Source organism: Sceloporus occidentalis, unplaced genomic scaffold (genome assembly GCF_023333645.1).
Source record: "Sceloporus occidentalis isolate IW3139 unplaced genomic scaffold, rSceOcc1.0.p SCAF_5, whole genome shotgun sequence".
NCBI classification, from domain to species: Eukaryota; Metazoa; Chordata; class Lepidosauria; order Squamata; family Phrynosomatidae; genus Sceloporus; species Sceloporus occidentalis.
The window spans coordinates 106,779,977-106,797,357 of record NW_028316985.1 but is presented as its reverse complement, the minus strand read 5'-3'; the positions used below and the strand labels follow the sequence as shown (position 1 = coordinate 106,797,357).

Here is a 17,381-nt window from a genome sequence, read left to right as displayed (position 1 = left end):
GCTTGTCAGGACTCTTTAGTTGTGACTCGTTCTGTTCATGCTAAACATGAACTTACAAAAATATTTTTCTTCCTGTAAAATGAAGAGGTTTTTTGGTCTCTGATAATTTAAGTACCTGATTTGTGTGTGTGTGTGTGTGTGTGTGTGATTTTTATTTCTATTTTTGGATGAAACTACAGTAACTGCTGCCTTGTTGCATGGATAGAGGATGAATTACACAGACAGAGAATGAGTGTTTGAACAGGTAGAGTCTCGTACTGTTTGAGTCTCCCTTAGTTGGAATTCCAAAATCCTAAATACTCCCAGAACTAAAACTTTTTTTTGGGTGGCTGATTCAGCGTACACAAACTTTGTTTCATGCACAAAATTATTAAAATATTAAATTGCAAAGTGTATATGAGACATAAATGGATTTTGTGTTTAGACCTGTATCCCATCTTTAAGATATTGCATTATGTATATATGTGCAAATACAGGTATCCCAAAATTCAAGTAAATAAATGAATAAATACATAAATAATCCAAAACACTTGGTCCCAACCAGTTTGGATAAGGGAGACTCAACCTGGATCTCTGTGAGCAACCAGCCTGTTCTTTACTTTCTGCATCTGGGCCTCTATGAATACTTGAATTCCCAAAAGGAAAAAGTGCTAGAGACATTTTTGTGCAAAGCATAATGTGAAGGAAAAAGCTGTTGATGTCATATGCTCATACTGGAGACAAACTCCTTTGTCGAGGTTTCTGATTCTGTGATACAATATAATGGTCATAAACAAGACAGGTGAAATTTCTTCATCTTCTTAATGCCTCTTAAGGTTGTTTAAATCATGCAAGTGTGTAGTTTGGGGCTGGTTCACACATACTTAAATGAGATTCAAGTGAAGACTTGGCTGTGTCAGAGTTTGCATTTTATTTTCTCAAATGTAAAAATAATTTTGATTTTATTTTTAATCTTATGTAAGTACTTGGGGCTTGATCTCAGTGAAGCTTAGTGCATTTACATTTGATTTTGTTGGGAGGGATTCTCCATTTGAAATAAAAGGGCTTTAAGATTGAAATTTTAGGCCTTCTTAGGATTGTAGGGCCTTAGAGCACTGGTCCATGTAGCATGTGCTCTACTATTCTGTCATGGTCCTTTCTTTTTGTTGAATTCCCATTGCAGTTTGCCTCATATTATATCACATTAACTGGCATTGTGCCTTATATAGGCGGGACTGTTCTTTATCGTTAATGCTCCTTGTCAGAGAAAAGGCTTTATGAAGTTGCTTGTGGGGAGTGGCATCACATGATGTCTCATGGGCAATGTCACAATTTCACCTCCCTAAGCATCATGTGCACAAACTAGCTATACTGTCTACAAACTCTGGCATCTGAAAATGACCCCTGATACTTGGGAACATACTTTTGGACAATGCAAATGGCAGTCTCAGATATGTGGAGCCTATGAATTATGTGCTTCAGCCAACCATGTTCAGTGCATGGCTGCTGGGGAAGCAGCAGAAAGATCTGGCACCAGTGTTGCAGCCCAGTTTGTGGTACACCTTCGTGTGAATAATGTGAAGAAGTAGGTTTAAGGAACTGCTGATAGAAGTCACCACTTGATGTTGCTGTCCTTGAATGGTGAAGATCCCATATACACTGACTAGTATTTTATTCTATTTTTTATTATGTGTTATTCTGGGATACAGTTTTTTGTCCTTGAAACTAAGGACCACTGACAGGGGACTGGAATCTATTTGAAAGTGGGCAAGGATGGAGGTTCAGAATGTTATGTTAAAATTTGTAACAGGACTAGTGAAATACTTTCCTTTGAAGAGGGGACCATATACAAATCCAGGAAGCCTTTTTTAATACCAGAGGTGAGTTGACTGTTGTTGTGGTCTGATTCTTAAATATTATTCTAACTAAAACAACTCTGGTTTGCCAGTATGTTGACCTTACAAAGCAACAACACATGTTTCCAGTGTGGGAACAGGTAAAGGCATAAATGATCTGTGTAATGTAATGTGAACTATACCTCTCTGCTGAAGAACTTAGGAATTGCCTTTCTGAGTTAGTTTGGCATCCTTGATAAGATTCCCAGCAAGTACTATGTAGTTCTACTTGGTCCTCCACTTCTCCTTGCTCTATTGCAGCTGCTTGAAATACTGAAATGGAGGCCTGCTTACTACAGAGACAGTCTGTATCTTTTGACATTAATATAGGTGTAGTGGCACCTCTTTACACAGCCATAGAGCAAACTAGTATGTGTCTCATCTTGTTTTTTCATAATGCTGTTGGGTGTGGGTGAGAATCTTCATCATAACTACAACACACAGTTGGCTTAATCCTTCTCTCCTTGGCATGGTTTGGACTAGGATTACCCCCTACTATATGGATATTAATCCTCTCCCCCCATTTTATTGATGCCAACACGAACTTTGCAGGAGGCCAATCAACAATAATTTGAGAAACAAAAATTTCACTAGGTTAAATTCCTCACCATACATACTGAGGTCCTGATGAAAATTACTACCTTCTTACCTGCTCTTTAAAGAGAATCCAGACAGTTCTGATGGGCTTCCCAATTAGTCCATTGTTTAGGTTGTCTCTTGAAAGTTGTCAAGGTTATGACACTGCAGGTATGTGTTTTATCCCTGGGCCAATTTTCTTTGTTACATAAGTAGGCTGAAGTTATGCTGCTTGCCATACAACTTTAAAAGCCTCTACAACTTTTCAATGGCATTTTCTGATGCAAGACTGTGTTGATGCTAAAGCTGTGGAACGGCGCTATTAATTTTTAATATAAATGAGAGATTCCAAGAGCAACTCTAAACATGCTGCATTGCTGTAGTCCAGTTTCCAAGCGATTCAGGATGAACTGATAATGATAGAAGATCCCATAAACACTCTTAAATGAAAAACAAATTCATCATCTGTCATAATCAGAAACTGGATTTAACTTTGTCAAATCAAACACAGTATGCGTTTATGATGTCCATTTAGAGATTTAGGTTACTGTGGCCATTTTTAAAATCATTGTACAACACTCCAGCTAAAAATAAAACCAAGGCCATTAGTTTAAAATGTATGTTTGAGTCCTGAACTTCACAGATAGGTTTGTGGCATGGACAAAATAGAAGACCTGCTTATATTATGTGAGGATTTTTGGAAGTTAAACTTGCTTTGCATCTTTCATTCTTTGGCCATTTGGGAAACTTCAACATTAACTGCATTTTAAGCATCAATGCTTTCAACAATTGGGTTATATGTAATAGGTAAATAGTTCATAGCTAAAATCTGCATGATAGATGTAGTGATAGCCAAAGTGTCACATGATGGCACGATCTATGCTTAATATGCTCCTACTGTTAAATTTTGTACAACTAGATGAACATCTCTGCAACTATGTGTTTGTGGATTCTATTTTTTTTTAAGAGGGTGGCCCTCATCTAATGAAATAAGCCTCACTGTATGTGTAAGATGTTTTGCTGTCGATGTAACACTAACTTAATCTAATTTACTAGTAAGTAAAATTGCCCAAATTCTGTCTCCCTGTTGTGGATAGTATAGCATTTTCTGTTTCTGGTCTTAGTTCAGACGGTAGGGAGGGCTGTCTGCAGGCTGGCACCTCCCCCTTTGGCCATGCAGTCACTGAAGATTGCCTGCAGATAGCCCTCCCTATCATCTGAACTAAGACCAGAAACAAAAAATGCAGGCCTATGACTGAAATCTTCAATTTCTTTCCCCTGTTTGTCTGATGAAGGAGCCAGTGTGACTTCGAAAGTTTGCAACGTGTAATTATGCATTTTGGTTGGCCCAATAAAGGTATCATTGTTTGGATGTTAGAAGATTGCTTTGTATTTTTCACTTCACACTTTGAGTCTAGCATCGCAAGACTAGATAGAGTGTAAATCCTACCTAATGCTTATTGTGCTTATTGGGACCTGAGCTTAGTTTCAGTTTGAAAGCCTGTCAAGAAAGCTCCCCAAAGAAGATGCAGAAAAGAGTACAGATCTTTAAAAATTCTGAATGGGTTGCATTATGTGAGCATGTGCAGGATGCCTGTTAAGTGGGTTAGTGGTTATAATACACTTGTAGAAAATGAGGGGCTGTTCAGAGAATTGTTCTGCAAGCATTCCTGTGATTTTTCAGAACTGTGCTACCAGAGAAATCATAGAAAATTGTCCTAGGAGCACAATTCAGCTTAATAGAAATCTCAGTGATGAGAGAGATTTATATCTAGTTTCTTTTTAATTCAAGTAACTAGTTGTTAAGATTTTAAAATACTATATATAGACAAAAGTCTGATTAAAAATCCCTGGAGACAGGTGGGAAGAATATAGCAGTGATGGCAAACCTTTTAGGGACTGAGTGCCAAAAGTGGCGTTCCTGCATCAGGTGTCACCCCAGTGCTTGGGGGCCGGACTTCTGCCTTCTGGGGGCGGGACTTTTGGAGAGGGACTTCCGCCTTCCGGGGGGGGGGGGGAGACAGGACTTCCGGGGGATGAGGAGGAACAAGCATGCAATGGCTCTTCCTGTTTCCCCACTCCTGTCCCCTTAACTGCCTCCCCAGAGACAGTTGAAGGAACAGGAGGGCAGGAGAAGAAGAGAAGTAAGTGCGCAAGCCCAGAGAGAGAGCTCTGCATGCCAGAGAAGGCATGTGTGCCATTGGATTGCCACCACTGGAATATAGGGTGTTGTTGGGGTTTCAGGGTCTTGGAAGGCATGATCTCTCCTTCACTTAACACAAATCAGAATAAATTTAAGAAAACAGAAATAAATTTGTGACTTACAGGTTGCATAAGCATTATTTTTCTTGACCCCAAATTGAGATGTTCTGCTGGTTTTCTGCAATCACAGGTGGCTGCATAATTATGGTTACCAATTTGTGGTTGTAGTTGATCTAACATACTTCCCTGCAAAATGATGCATGAAAAAGACCAGTAGTAGGTGAACAGTGGGTGTGGATGAAGAAAGAGCTCAGAGCCTTGGAAAAATGCCTGCCGGAGGCAAAAGCATACTTATTATGCTAATTAACAAAAATATTTATTGCAGCTCAGTGTTAAACTGTACTCTTTTTTTCTACTGTCTTAAATTGTTAACCACCTGAGAATGTCATCATGTATGGTTCCTTCTCTGTGATGTTCGTTTGTAATCAAAAGAATATGCCAGAGACCTTCTGGGCTTCTGATCTGCTAAGCCACCTCCTCTTGGCTGATGTATTTTTAACCTTTCACTGGGTTAAGCTGCCAGCAAACTGTGGTGTTACACAGTGCTATGGGGAGGTAGCTTGACATCACTCTCAGGATGCCTGACTCAATTGCTTTTAATGTTGGGATCTCCAAATGCCTTGCTTTGCAAAGGGGTTTCCTTTGAAGCTCTGAAAACACGAGTCTGCTCTCAAAACTATCTTGCATTTGTTCCATAGTCATTATTGTAAAAATGTCTGTTGGAGACAGCCTGAGTTGGAGCAGTCTAGGGATGGTTGACCTAAAGGCATTTGATGTTGTTCCATTCTCCAAAGCTAAGCTGGTCTGGCAGTGTTAAATGGATGAGAGATCACCTGGCCGTGTTGCTTTGAGTCCTCTGAAGTTAGGCTGCAGTAGAAATGTAGCTGGGATAGCCGGATACAAAGGAAAAGAATCCTGTACTCTGTTGGCTAGAAATTGGAATTTTGGCCAATACAGTTTGGCAGGTGGAAGTATGAAATATTCCTCTGTGTTTAGCTATCAGTAGTATCACAACCAGGTTCACCATGATTTCCTTACCTGTCAGCCCCTAGGTCTGAGAGGTCTGCTGTTGCTGAATGTCAGGTTGGAGGGTGGTAAAGTCTTCCGATTGTGGTTGAAGAGGCTAACCTATTCTACATAATTTAGAGATGGAGGAATGGTACTGTCTTCTGGGTACTTGATTCAGCATCAGTTTAAGCATGAAAAAGGGAGAAGGGAAGTCACTGTGTACTGTAGCAGGTCAATTTCTTGAGGGTGGGTGGACATCCCCCTTTTGAAAGAGCCAGAGGCTGCATAGTGTTTCTCTGGGCTAAACTGTAAGAAAAATAAGTTCTCAGAAGCAAGAAGGTGCTGGAATGTTCCTGCTCTTATCTAGGGCAATAGTTCTCTTCTTTTTTGAAAGGGAATATACAAAAGACAATGTAGGTTTTCCTCCACTTTTGCTGCCAGTTTTGGTTAAGCCTAAACTACATGAAGGTATTGGAAGCTGACTCAGGGCTGGTTAGTACGTGGAAGGGGAGTCACCAAAGAATACTAGGTGCTGTAGGCTATATTTCAAAGAAAGGCATGAGTGTTCTTTGCATAAGAGAAACCAATGAAATAATGAAGTCGTCATAAGTCAGCAAGCAGTTTGAAGGCTCATACACACACATTACTAGTTGTGGCACTAATGGTTTTAGAAGTGATGCTTTGAGAATAGCGCATAGGGCAATGGAAGAGAACAGACAATTCTTTTTCTTTGGGATTCTACTCCTAATGTCTGCCAATCTGGAGTGTTTGTATGAGCAAGCGAGACAAATTAAGGATTCTGCTGGTTTTCTGCCTACCCTGGTCCCCATTAGTTTTGCTTCCAAAGCTGATGGGGAGGTGATCTTAGACTTGTCATTGAGAACCTCTGTGATGTCTTGGGAGTTCCCATTCTGCATGGAGAATCTACCAAATCTGGAAATGGTCCAGCACTTCATATCCACCATGACAAGAATGGGGCAATTTCAGTATATCATTGGCCTCAAATGTGTAACAGGTTACAGGAGAGGTTATTTTTTTTCCTAACAGGCAGGACAGTGATGAGAGAATGATGGGAAGATTTTGCACTGTGTCCCTTGTCATGGTCAAATATTGAATTGTTCCCCTGTGGAAAGGTGAGTAACATATTAGGATGATCTGCCAGAAAAGACTTAACAGCTAGTAGAGGTATGTGGATGGTTTTCTTACTGGTATGAATGGTGGACTGTCATAGCCCTGTTCATTTGGTGGCACGCTAGCTTCTGAGTAGCTGATCCTCCTTTACAGAGCCATGTGGTACACTCCAGGACTGGGGGCAATGGGGCTGCATGGGACAAGTTCAAACACCTTGAGCTCATGTGAAGAAAACTTGAGGAAATATAGTTACATCTGATGTATATCTGGCAAGGATTAGACAGTTGACTGGATTCAGATGTTAGTCACTGGATTTTGTAAGGTGAAGTAGCCCTTGTCATCTATAGACACAGAAGATCTTATTAACAAAAGGCTAGATGCAAATAAGCTTTCCTTGGAAAGGGTTTTCAAGTGTGTTATTTTGGACAGGATTCCTGGCCCTCTTGGATGATCCTGATTTTCTGAGTATGTTTCAATTGAGATGCAGATCTGCTCTTAGGCCTGAACCAGACTTCACCACCTTCTGGGATAATTTTGGCTTTTGGGTGCCTGATCAGGGAGAAATGGAGTTGTGATGAATGGATGGGGAGTGCAGCCCTGCTAATTTTATGGAAACTTAATAAATGTGTGTGTGTATGCATGCACAAATCTATCTTCAAGTCACCTGCCAGCTCATGGCAACCCCATAAATTTCATAATACTGCTTTAGTCAAGGATTAATCAGATGTGATTTGCCATTTCCATGTCATTTTTCAGGAGCAGTTGTCTGAATTTAGAATGGGTGAGGCTACTTTGTATAATTCCATTCATGGAAGGTCACTTGAAGTAGGTGGGGCTGGGAATTACTTCCTCTATCCTGGTGTTTTTATTTCAAGGTCCCATCTTGCTGCTTATGGTTTTCAACATCTACATGAAATGGAGCAAGATTTTGTCAGTATACTTTCTGTTTAGCTTGTTTTGTATTGATTTTGTTCTGGTTTTCATAGTGATGTTGATTTCTTTTAGGTTTTCTTCAGATGTTTTATTTTTAAAAATTATTTTGTGATGCTTGAGGAATTTATTTGCTAGGCAGATAGTCTATTTGATAAATAGAAATAACAAAATAAGTTGAAATAATTTTAAACCAATTTCCCAGGTTGATTAGTGGTTGAGGTAGTCAAAATAAGCTGTAGTGTCCTTCTGGTTGTATCACGAGACACAGTGTCTATTATTTGCTGCTTTGCTCTTCTCATATCTGAAAGGGGCCCGATTTCCACTGCATTTGCTTCCCCAGGGCACAACATTAAAACTATACATTGGGGCAGCTATGTATGGGACATATGCTGTGGATACCACAGTTACCATGGTGTATCAAAAAGATAAATAGATGGATCCTAGAGCACATCAAGCTTCAACTCTCTAAAAGTCAAAATGACTAAACTGAGGCTGTCATACTTTGGACACATAATGAGATGTCATCGCTCACTGGAAAAGATGGTAATATCTAGGAGCAGGAAAAGAGGTAGACCATATTACTGTTGGGTTCACTCAATAAAAGAAGTTACAACCCTGTGTTTGCAAGCCCTATGTGGAGATGTTGACAACAAGGGCTCTTGGAGATCTCTCAGCAGTCTCTTGTAAGGTTGTCATAAGTCAAAGCCAACTTGAGGCCAAAAAACAGCACTTGAAAGACTAAAGGGGGTGAAGATTATACAATTTCCAGAGTTTTGAAGGGATACATTCTGAAGAGGATTAGCCTTAATAGGTCTCTATTTTGTACTTTTCTATAAGATGAAGATCAACAAATGGTCTGTGAGTATAGATTAAGGGATCAGCCTATCTTAAGGATAAATGGCCATGGCTCAGTCAGTTTTGGAACCCTTGTACCTAAGGGCACAATTCCCACCCTATTAGCTTTTGCAGGGGATGAACATTAACATATTTTGGGGCAGTTTTGTCCAAGACATAACAGATTTTTAAAATGTGAAAGGCTAGAAAATTGGCTGAGAATTTCTGAGGCAACAAAATTGTTCACCTTCCCTATTCTTAGCTATTTTTTACTCTTACTATGAAATATGTTTATTTAAAATGCACGGAAATATACTGTTCTTTAGAGCAGGGTAGGAAATCATGCCACTCTTCAGGTGTTGTAACTCCTAGTGTTCTTTACCATTAGCTTTGCTAGCTTGAGGGCCACATGATTTCCTTCCCAACTTTAGACAACAAAGTGAAAATACATGCAATTTTTAATGCCACCACAGAGACATTAATTTTCCTTCAGTTAGACCCTCCCTCCCCACAAAAGTCTAGTAATCTGGGGTGAACCAAGAATGCAGGTGGAATTCAAAAGAACACAACACACTTGACACAGTGCCACATTTTTGTTCACAGTAATATTGTCAAGTGTATAGCTGAATCTAATGTATGCAGTTCAGAAGCATGTGTGCAAAAGATCAGTGTTCCTTGTCACTGGCTGTATCATTCTCCACTGCTGTCAATTTTCATGATGAACTTAAATCGGTATATTTCCAAAGTCATGTTGGAATGGCTTTCTTTTGGTCCAGTCTCACTCCACTCTAGTAACAAGGAACCACTCAGACTGGTTGAGGAATTACAGGTGATCACTTTCCACTTGTCAACAACACAGAAGGAGAGAAGACATGTCAGGGACACAGTAGTCCAGTCTTCCTATTTGCATTGTGTTGACAAATGTAAAAGCTTGAGGGGTTCTCTCTGCACAGTGTGATGGCTCAGTTTTAAAAGGGACAACACACCACAGAGAGAGCTGCAGTTCTGACACCAACATTGCCCAGTCCCTAAAAACACAAACAAAATTCGTTGAGTTTTTTATAGTTTTCTTGTAAGCTAATACATTCTCTCTACACTCCTCCAAACACACCTTTGGGAAGTTGTTGTTGTTGTTGTTGTTGTTGTTGTTGTTGTTAACTGCCCTTGAGTGGATCTCAAACCATAGTGACCTTGTGGATGAGACATCTCCAAGACTCCCTGTCCTCCACTGATCTTCTTAGTTCCTGCAAAGTCATACCCGTGATCTCCTAATAGAATTCATCCATCTAACATGCAGCCTTCCACCCTTTCTGCTTCCCTCCACATTTCCAAGCACTGTTGTTTTTTCCAGTAAGTCATGCCTTCTCATGATGTGTCCAGAAATCAACAGCCTCAGTTTTGTCAACTTGGCTTTTGGGGAGATCTCTGGCTTGATGTGTTCTAGGACCCATTTCATTGTCTTTTTGGCTGTCCACGGGATCCTCAGCACTCTTCTCCAGCACAACATCTCAAATGAATTGATTTTCTTCCTATCTTCTTAACTGTCCAGCTCTCACATCCATACAGGATAACAGAGAATACAATGGCTCGTATGATTCTAACTTTTGTACTGAGTTGTGTGTCTTTAGAATCTTTTCTAGTTCTTTCATAGCCACCCTCCTTATGCTTAATCCTCTTCTGATTTCCTGACAGCAGTCCCCATTTCTATTAATGTTTGATCCCAGGTATGAGAATTCTTTTACTGTTTCTATTTCCTCATGGTCTAGGTTGAATTTGTGTAAATTCTCCATGGTCATTATTTTTGTTTTCTTTAAGTTAAACAGTAAGTCTGCCTTTGCACTTTCTTCCTTGATCCTTCTTAGTATTTATTCCAGGTCTTTAAGGGTTTCTGCTCTTGTAAGCTAATGCATTCTCTCTATACTCCCCCAAAGACACCTTTGGAAAGTACAGTACAATCACATAAAACAGTTACTGAAGCTTACACTTGATGTATGCAGAGCTCCTTACTTTGTTGTTGACAGACAGCTGAATTTGGGCTTTGACATGGAAGAAGGAGCTATGTTCAGTTGGTGTACTCCTTTCTTAAAGCAGCAAGCTTTAAGTGGAAGTGTTGTTGCTGTTAATTCTCCACAGAAGGCTGCCAGATTTAATGCCATCTAATGCTATGACAACAACTGATCCTAATCCCTGGGTCCTGATTACAGCTGGGCAGGCTAGCTTGTCTCTTGGTTGCTTGTTTTCCTTAAAGCTTGGTATTGCCAAATCCTGCTTCACTTAATTTGCTTAATTCAAATTTATTCCACAAACTTCCTCCCTTTCCCTTCTGCTCTGCAGAACTTAGTTTGTGACCTCCTCATGGAGGTCAGAAGCTAGTAGAATGACTGGGAATGCAAAGGCAGAGGATGGATAGTTCCTCAAGACGTATGGTAAAGCATGTGTTCCAAGTCACATGTAAAAGTAAAGCATGTGTTCCAAGTCACCTGTCAACATATGGTGACTGCATGAATTTCATGACATTTTTAAAGGCACGGAATATTCAAAGGTGATTCATGATTGCTTTCCTTTTTATTGTATCCCGTTGTTGGCAGTGTCACTAAGTAATAGCCAGGCCTGATCCTGTTCAGCTTCTGAGATCAGATGGGATCTGGTCCCTTCGGGGAATTTATCTTGTAGACCCTTTGAAAATGGTTGATGTTCTCAATGGACCACTTAATATATTCTGCATTTCAAGGGAAAGGGAGGTGTTCCTTTTGTAAGCTCTGCTTACAAAATATTTTACTCCAAATATAGGTGGTCTCTCTTTCATCCACATCACAGTTATCCTGTTTCTCTGACCATCTGTACAGAATTTTTAGTGGACTGGCCTTCAGTCTAGACACATCCTTTATTTCTTCAACAAATCAGTTTTTTTAAATAAAGAAACCATCCTGTTTTAATAACATTAGCCTCAGGTCATATCCAGCATTTGTTCTTCTTCTGTATTTGAAAGTACAGTGGTGGCCAACTTTCCTGTGTACCATATGAGGCCAGGAATAATTTTTTAGACTATAAAATGGTTGTATGAGTTCGGAGTCATAAATTGCAGTTGGAGAAATACACATGCATCTTATACAGAACAGCAAAGCACCATGGAGTGCAAAGCTTCCCAATTCACATTTTGCTGCCAGCGAAATTGCTTTTTAAAAACTGTTCATAACACATCATAGGCAGTTGCATATTTCTGTTAATCCACGCACAAAGTATGCTAAAGATCCTAGTCCAGTCTCTCTGCCAGAGGTTTTATAAAAAACTAGGTGACATCTCCCCTCTCCTTCACAATCCCAGTTGTTGCATAAAGTATACTGTAAGATGTCAGCTTTTCTGGATTCCCATGGGAGCTACACGATCTGAGTCAACAATAGTCCTTCGCTGTGCAGGACAACTCCTAGTAACTCCCTTTCTGGTAGGAGAAGGCCATTTTTCTACAACTGTACTCACTCCAGTAAATACAGACATCTGTGCTACTGGTATGGAGATGAAGGGGGCCACTGTCCCTTCATAGACCTGTTCTGACTTGTATGAGGTACTGGTCTCCAGTCCTAGCTTTTTGCCAGCCTCTTCTTCCTGAGTCGGGCAGCTTCAACTGCAAACATTAGAGATGCTGATCTCAGTGCTGTGATAACTTTAACCTTTGACAACAAAGCAATACTGTGGTAATGTTCATCCTGGTTACTTGGTACATTTGGCAGGCTGTGAATCACAGTAGCAACCAGGTCTATGTGACCATGGGCAATGTGAATTGTAATATGAAGTGCAAAGACAATAGTTAGAAAGAGGGGTGGCAGGGGGAAGAGCCAGTGCCAAGATGGTTAATGGATCTCTTGGGGAAAATTGGCCCAAAAACAACCAGCCCCAAGAATGAAAAATCCAGTAGAAGCTGATGGAAAGAATGGTCTGGGGACATATCTGTGTATTTAAACAAAGGTTTTATTTTTTTTTAAAGTCTGGTATCTTTTGGTCAAGAAATATTTGCGTGGCCATCTTCAAGGGCTGTTAAGGAAAAGGAGATAGTATGCAGGCATTAATGTAAAATATCAACTGAGCAGATGAAAGTTGCCTATGTTTGTATACTGCGTTAACATATACATGGAATAAAGTCTATAAAAGTACAGTAAGTCAAATGGGAGCCTGGTTTGTATAAAGCAGGACTTTCTACAATATATTTAACAAAGCATTTGAAAATCTGCCTGCAGGGATTTCTTTTTAAAAAGCTTATCTCTAACCTTGCAAATGGCAACTAATAGTTTTTGGAACAGAGTGTAGAGTTTTATACTCTGAAAAGAGTTTTTTGTATGCATCAAGAGGGCCAGGGTAATGTAGTGGTTTGAGTGTTGGACAATGACTCTTGAGATGGGAGTTGTAGTCTAACGCAGCTGAAGAGCATAAGAGCTGAACTGCATTATCATAGTTCACTGAAATTTCAATGAGGCTTAGAGCTTTAAAGGCTGTAACAATGTAGTTTGCCTGCTCAGTGGAGAAACAGAAAAACCCTAAAGCAGCAGTTGAGGAGCTTTTGGTCTTTGGATATTTTGTACTTCTCTCCTATAATCCTTTACTGTTGGCTTGGCTTGTACTTCTGGAGACTACATTAAAAATAACAGTAAGGCCAAAAGCTGTCCCATCCAAAAAGTTCACTTAAATGGGTATCTGCTTCACTAGAATAAGAAGAAATCAATAACAACCTCTATAGCTAAAGTGATTTGGCCTGAGGGTTAACAGGATGGATGGATTTCTCTGTTGATATCATGCATTTCTAAACAGCAGACAGGTTTGCACATTTCACTGGTAACTGATGCTACTAAGTTTAAAGGCAGGAATGTCCTTTACCTTACTGAAGAGAAAAGCATTTTAACTGGTGTTAGGCGATACTGGTGTTGCAGTCATCAGGTTTGAATGTGTGTGTATGTGCCACTCACAAATGGCCTTTCCTGTCTTTTTATTTTAAAATTATTTTAATTGTATCTATATCTGGCATGTTTGTATTATTAAAACTCTTAATGTCTGGGCTTTGGATGTTATTTGTTTGTAAGCTCACAAAATTAGCACCATAAAGAAGTGGATTTTTGGTAGTCCTGTTATAATCATTTCATAGAATGTTACGACTTTGCATAATGCCACTTTTTGTTTTGTTTTTTAGGATAGAATAATCAATTTAGCTGTTGGCAGTGTAACATCCTTGCTGCTTACAGTAAGTATTCAGTTTAGTTTGGTACACTTCAGTTTAAATACAAAATCATGGTTTATAAGAATGAGAGAGTGAGTATGGGCCAAGCTCAGCTGCTTTGAGCCTGCCACAAAATGTTGCTTTGCATTCTCACCATCTAATAGCCAGCAAGCCATACCGTCTGAACTGTAACAGGGTTATACAGCTATAAGGAGCTATAAGGCAGTGAACATTAGGGCCTTGGTCTCCCTTCAGTATTTTCTGCCCTTGTGCGATTTTTAAATTATCTTTTTTTCAAACTCTCAAGTTCTGTGAGCATGCCGAGAGAATACCTTCCTCTTGTTCAGTGGCCCTGTGTTAGCTTCAGTCCGGTCAGCACCTTCTGTTAGAAATAGTGGGAATACTGGCTCTGTACATGTTTCATTTAGACATTATGGCTCATTTGATACACTTTTTAGTAGACAATTTTTGCCTTAGTCTTGGATGATGGGTGCTGACAGAAAAGGAGCCAACAGAAGCAAGAGGCAAGTGCCGGTATGCAACCATGGCTATTTGATGATGCCTGTTTTCACCTTTCCAAAAAGAAATTCTAAAGAAAACTGAGGTCTGATTCGTATTGTAAGTCCTGACTAGAATAGACCCATTGAATCAGTGGGACTTATCTCTTGACTCACCTTTCAACATTGATCCCATGGATCTATTGTACTTATGATTCAGGACTGAATATTAACTTAGGAAAAGAAAATGGATAGGGAGAAGGATGAAGTTATCCTGGAAGTAATAAATGTCTGGTTGGCATTAAACAGGAAGCTGGTTGTTAGGTGGTGGGAATGTATGGTAGCATTTTGTTTCAGCTCCCATTTTGTTTTAAAAAAGCTAACTAAAACTGCAGCTATTGCTACATCGTGTAGCAAATTCTGTACTTATTTATTCTGAGAAGCTGACATTTGTTAGGTTGCTTATCAGCACTGGTTCTTTTTTATTTAGAGATGTTAGGGGTTGGCATGAGCTGCGTGAGAGCTCTGAGTTTTTAGTACTGTAAGAATCTTATTTTTACCCTGGCATGAGCGAAGTGTAGCGTCTCGATATTTCTATACTGCAAATTCCAGCATTTCTCACCATGAGCTGTGCAGGTCAGTCCAGCAACATCTGGAAGGTTAGACTTGGTTCACCTGGGCTCTCCATAACTTTATTGGCCAGAATTCTACATGCTGTCATTAAATAACTATTATAGCTAACTAGTGTACCCCAGCCTGACCATTCCTAACCTACTGTATCATCCATCAGTTGCCTGGAGAGAGGGGCCATTCTGCTGGAGATTGGAGAATTGATGGATGTTTCCACCCCATTCCTGCCAGTGAATGAGGCTGCAACAAAGAAGTGCTACAAGGGATCTGTGTTTCTGATTATTGCAAGGGTGGAAATGTGATTTTCTACCCCACAATTGCCAGGAGAACGGTCTCCCTTCTCTCTGCACAACTGATGCCCAGTGACATAGATTTGCATGATGGATTTACGATTGTGGCAAAAGTGCCACCATTGGGATGACATCAGAACTGTGAATATGGATCTGCAACAGATGTGTAACTCCAGGTTACATATCTGTATGTCTGATCCTGACATTTTGTCTTCCTAAGGTCGTCTTCCATCTATACCTCCTGCCCAAATTAAAACAGCTGCACATTATTTTTAAGTTGCCTTAGGAGTATTACAAAGCTTCCAATAATATAAGCATTACCATAAAGTGATTGAATAAAGTCAATCTGTGCATAGAAAGTGTGGTAACAACTGTGTTTTTGTCATTTGTGTGATGTGAGGAGTCTAGTGCCTTGAAATCATTTATTTACAGTGTGCCCACATCAGGGGAGAAGGGGCGGCGCATCCCATAGGGATGAATTGTCATGCGCCCAAGCCCCATTCATTTAAATGAGGCTCGAGCATAGGCGGTATTTGCTTTACGCAGGGGAGTCTGGAATGGATCCCCCGAGTAAAGTAAGGGCACACTGTATTTAGTTCAAGATGAAAGATGCTTAACATTTGTATGAAGCGCTCTCTGGAGGCAATTAATTTAATTACATGAATTTTATGTAATTAAATTGTCAATGTAATATCATTAAATTAGCCCAAACCAATGTTATTTTCCTGGCTGGATTCTTTCTTTTCCTGTTCAAAGTAACAACCTGCCTATGCTGCTAATGATTTTAAAAAGCCAAGCCAGAGTGTTTTTGGCAAAGGGAATAACCCACAATAGTCACAGCTCAAAGAGTGCTACTGATATCCAGCCTGGTTGAATAAGCCAGATGGTCAAACAAAAGGACAGCCTTAATCTCCAAGGAATTCAGCCTGCAATCAGGTCTTGAACTTGAATATTTCTCAAGTTGTTTGATGGTGTGTGGTCTTGGAGCACCACTGATTTTCATCCAGTTGGCTGGGCTCACACACTGTTGCCCTGTTAATAATAAGGAATGAAAGTGAACTGAAACCAGCACCCAAGTGAATAGTTCCAACATAAGAAGACACAGACAGCTGGGCTAGTAGTTTTTGCAAACCTTGGAAGGCCATATTTAAATGTTATCTGCTTTTGGCTTTCTCGGGCAAAAGGTAGGCTAAACTTGGAACTAAAAATAGAGGGTGCACACTGTTTCAGCTGTAGCTAAAAGCCCCCTTTAAAGAAATGGAGGGAATCTCAATATAATTAGTTCTGTTGGCAGGATTATGTCTGTGAAAAAGTTACATGAAACTGACTAAACTGCATTCCTACAGATCTGCAGACCATGTTAGACACCATGGTGAAGTACATAACAAAGATTGCACCTTTTTCTCAGCGTGAAGGTAATGCTTGTATCCTTGTGTTCTGTCCTATAGGTCACTCTAATCAGTGCTTTTGTGTTTCCTCAACTACCTCCAAAACCAGTGAATATATTTTTTGCTTTCTGCATCTCCTTGTGTAGTGTTTCGGCTGGCATTCTTGTAAGTATTGCTGCACTTGCTTCGGTTAAGGTTAAATGGATCTTGCTCCATTTGGGTGGGAGTGAGAGGGTATTGCCTAAGAGCTTGGCTAACATGGCCTTTAATGCACATTGGCTGGTGTCCTGTTCATTGATTACTATGTTGTAAAGTCTGTTTTGTGTTTGTGTGCCTTCAGGTTGGCTGTTGGCTTAGGGTGACCCCATGAATTTCATAGGGTTTTCTTAGGCAAGGAATACTTAGAGCTAGTTTTGCAGTTCCTTCCTCTGAAACAGCCTACAGCACCTGGTATTTGCTGCTGGTCTCCCATCTAAGTACTAACCAGAGCTCACATTGCTTAGTTTTCAAGATCAGGTGGGATCTGGTGCCTTTAGTATATTTAGGCCCTTTGAGCAGAACTCAGCAGTAGTTTGAGTAGCTTGCATGACAAACAAGCAGAATGTTTAACTGTTATGAATATTACAAATGTAGAATGCATGTGGAAAACGGTAGGTCTGTAATTACAGGATTTCCCTTGGAGGACAGTTGATCTGTTTTAGCAATGTTGAATTGGTGTATATTACTAATACCTGTCTCAGAGATAAGAACATACA

The 17,381-nt window shown here is 40.0% G+C and overlaps 1 protein-coding gene across 6 annotated transcripts in view; it reads left to right on the top strand.

Annotated features, from left to right (window-relative positions):
- The window catches only part of LOC149312625 (transmembrane protein 243), a 43,374-nt gene that overhangs the window by 24,188 nt on the left and 1,805 nt on the right, over positions 1 to 17,381 (top strand). For all 6 annotated transcript variants that reach the window (XM_089525027.1, XM_089525026.1, XM_089525028.1 and 3 more), the window contains 2 exons: positions 13,795 to 13,845; positions 16,687 to 16,791. In XM_089525027.1, coding sequence (XP_089381153.1) covers positions 13,795 to 13,845; positions 16,687 to 16,791 — 156 coding nt within the window. The remainder of the gene's footprint in view (positions 1 to 13,794; positions 13,846 to 16,686; positions 16,792 to 17,381) is intronic.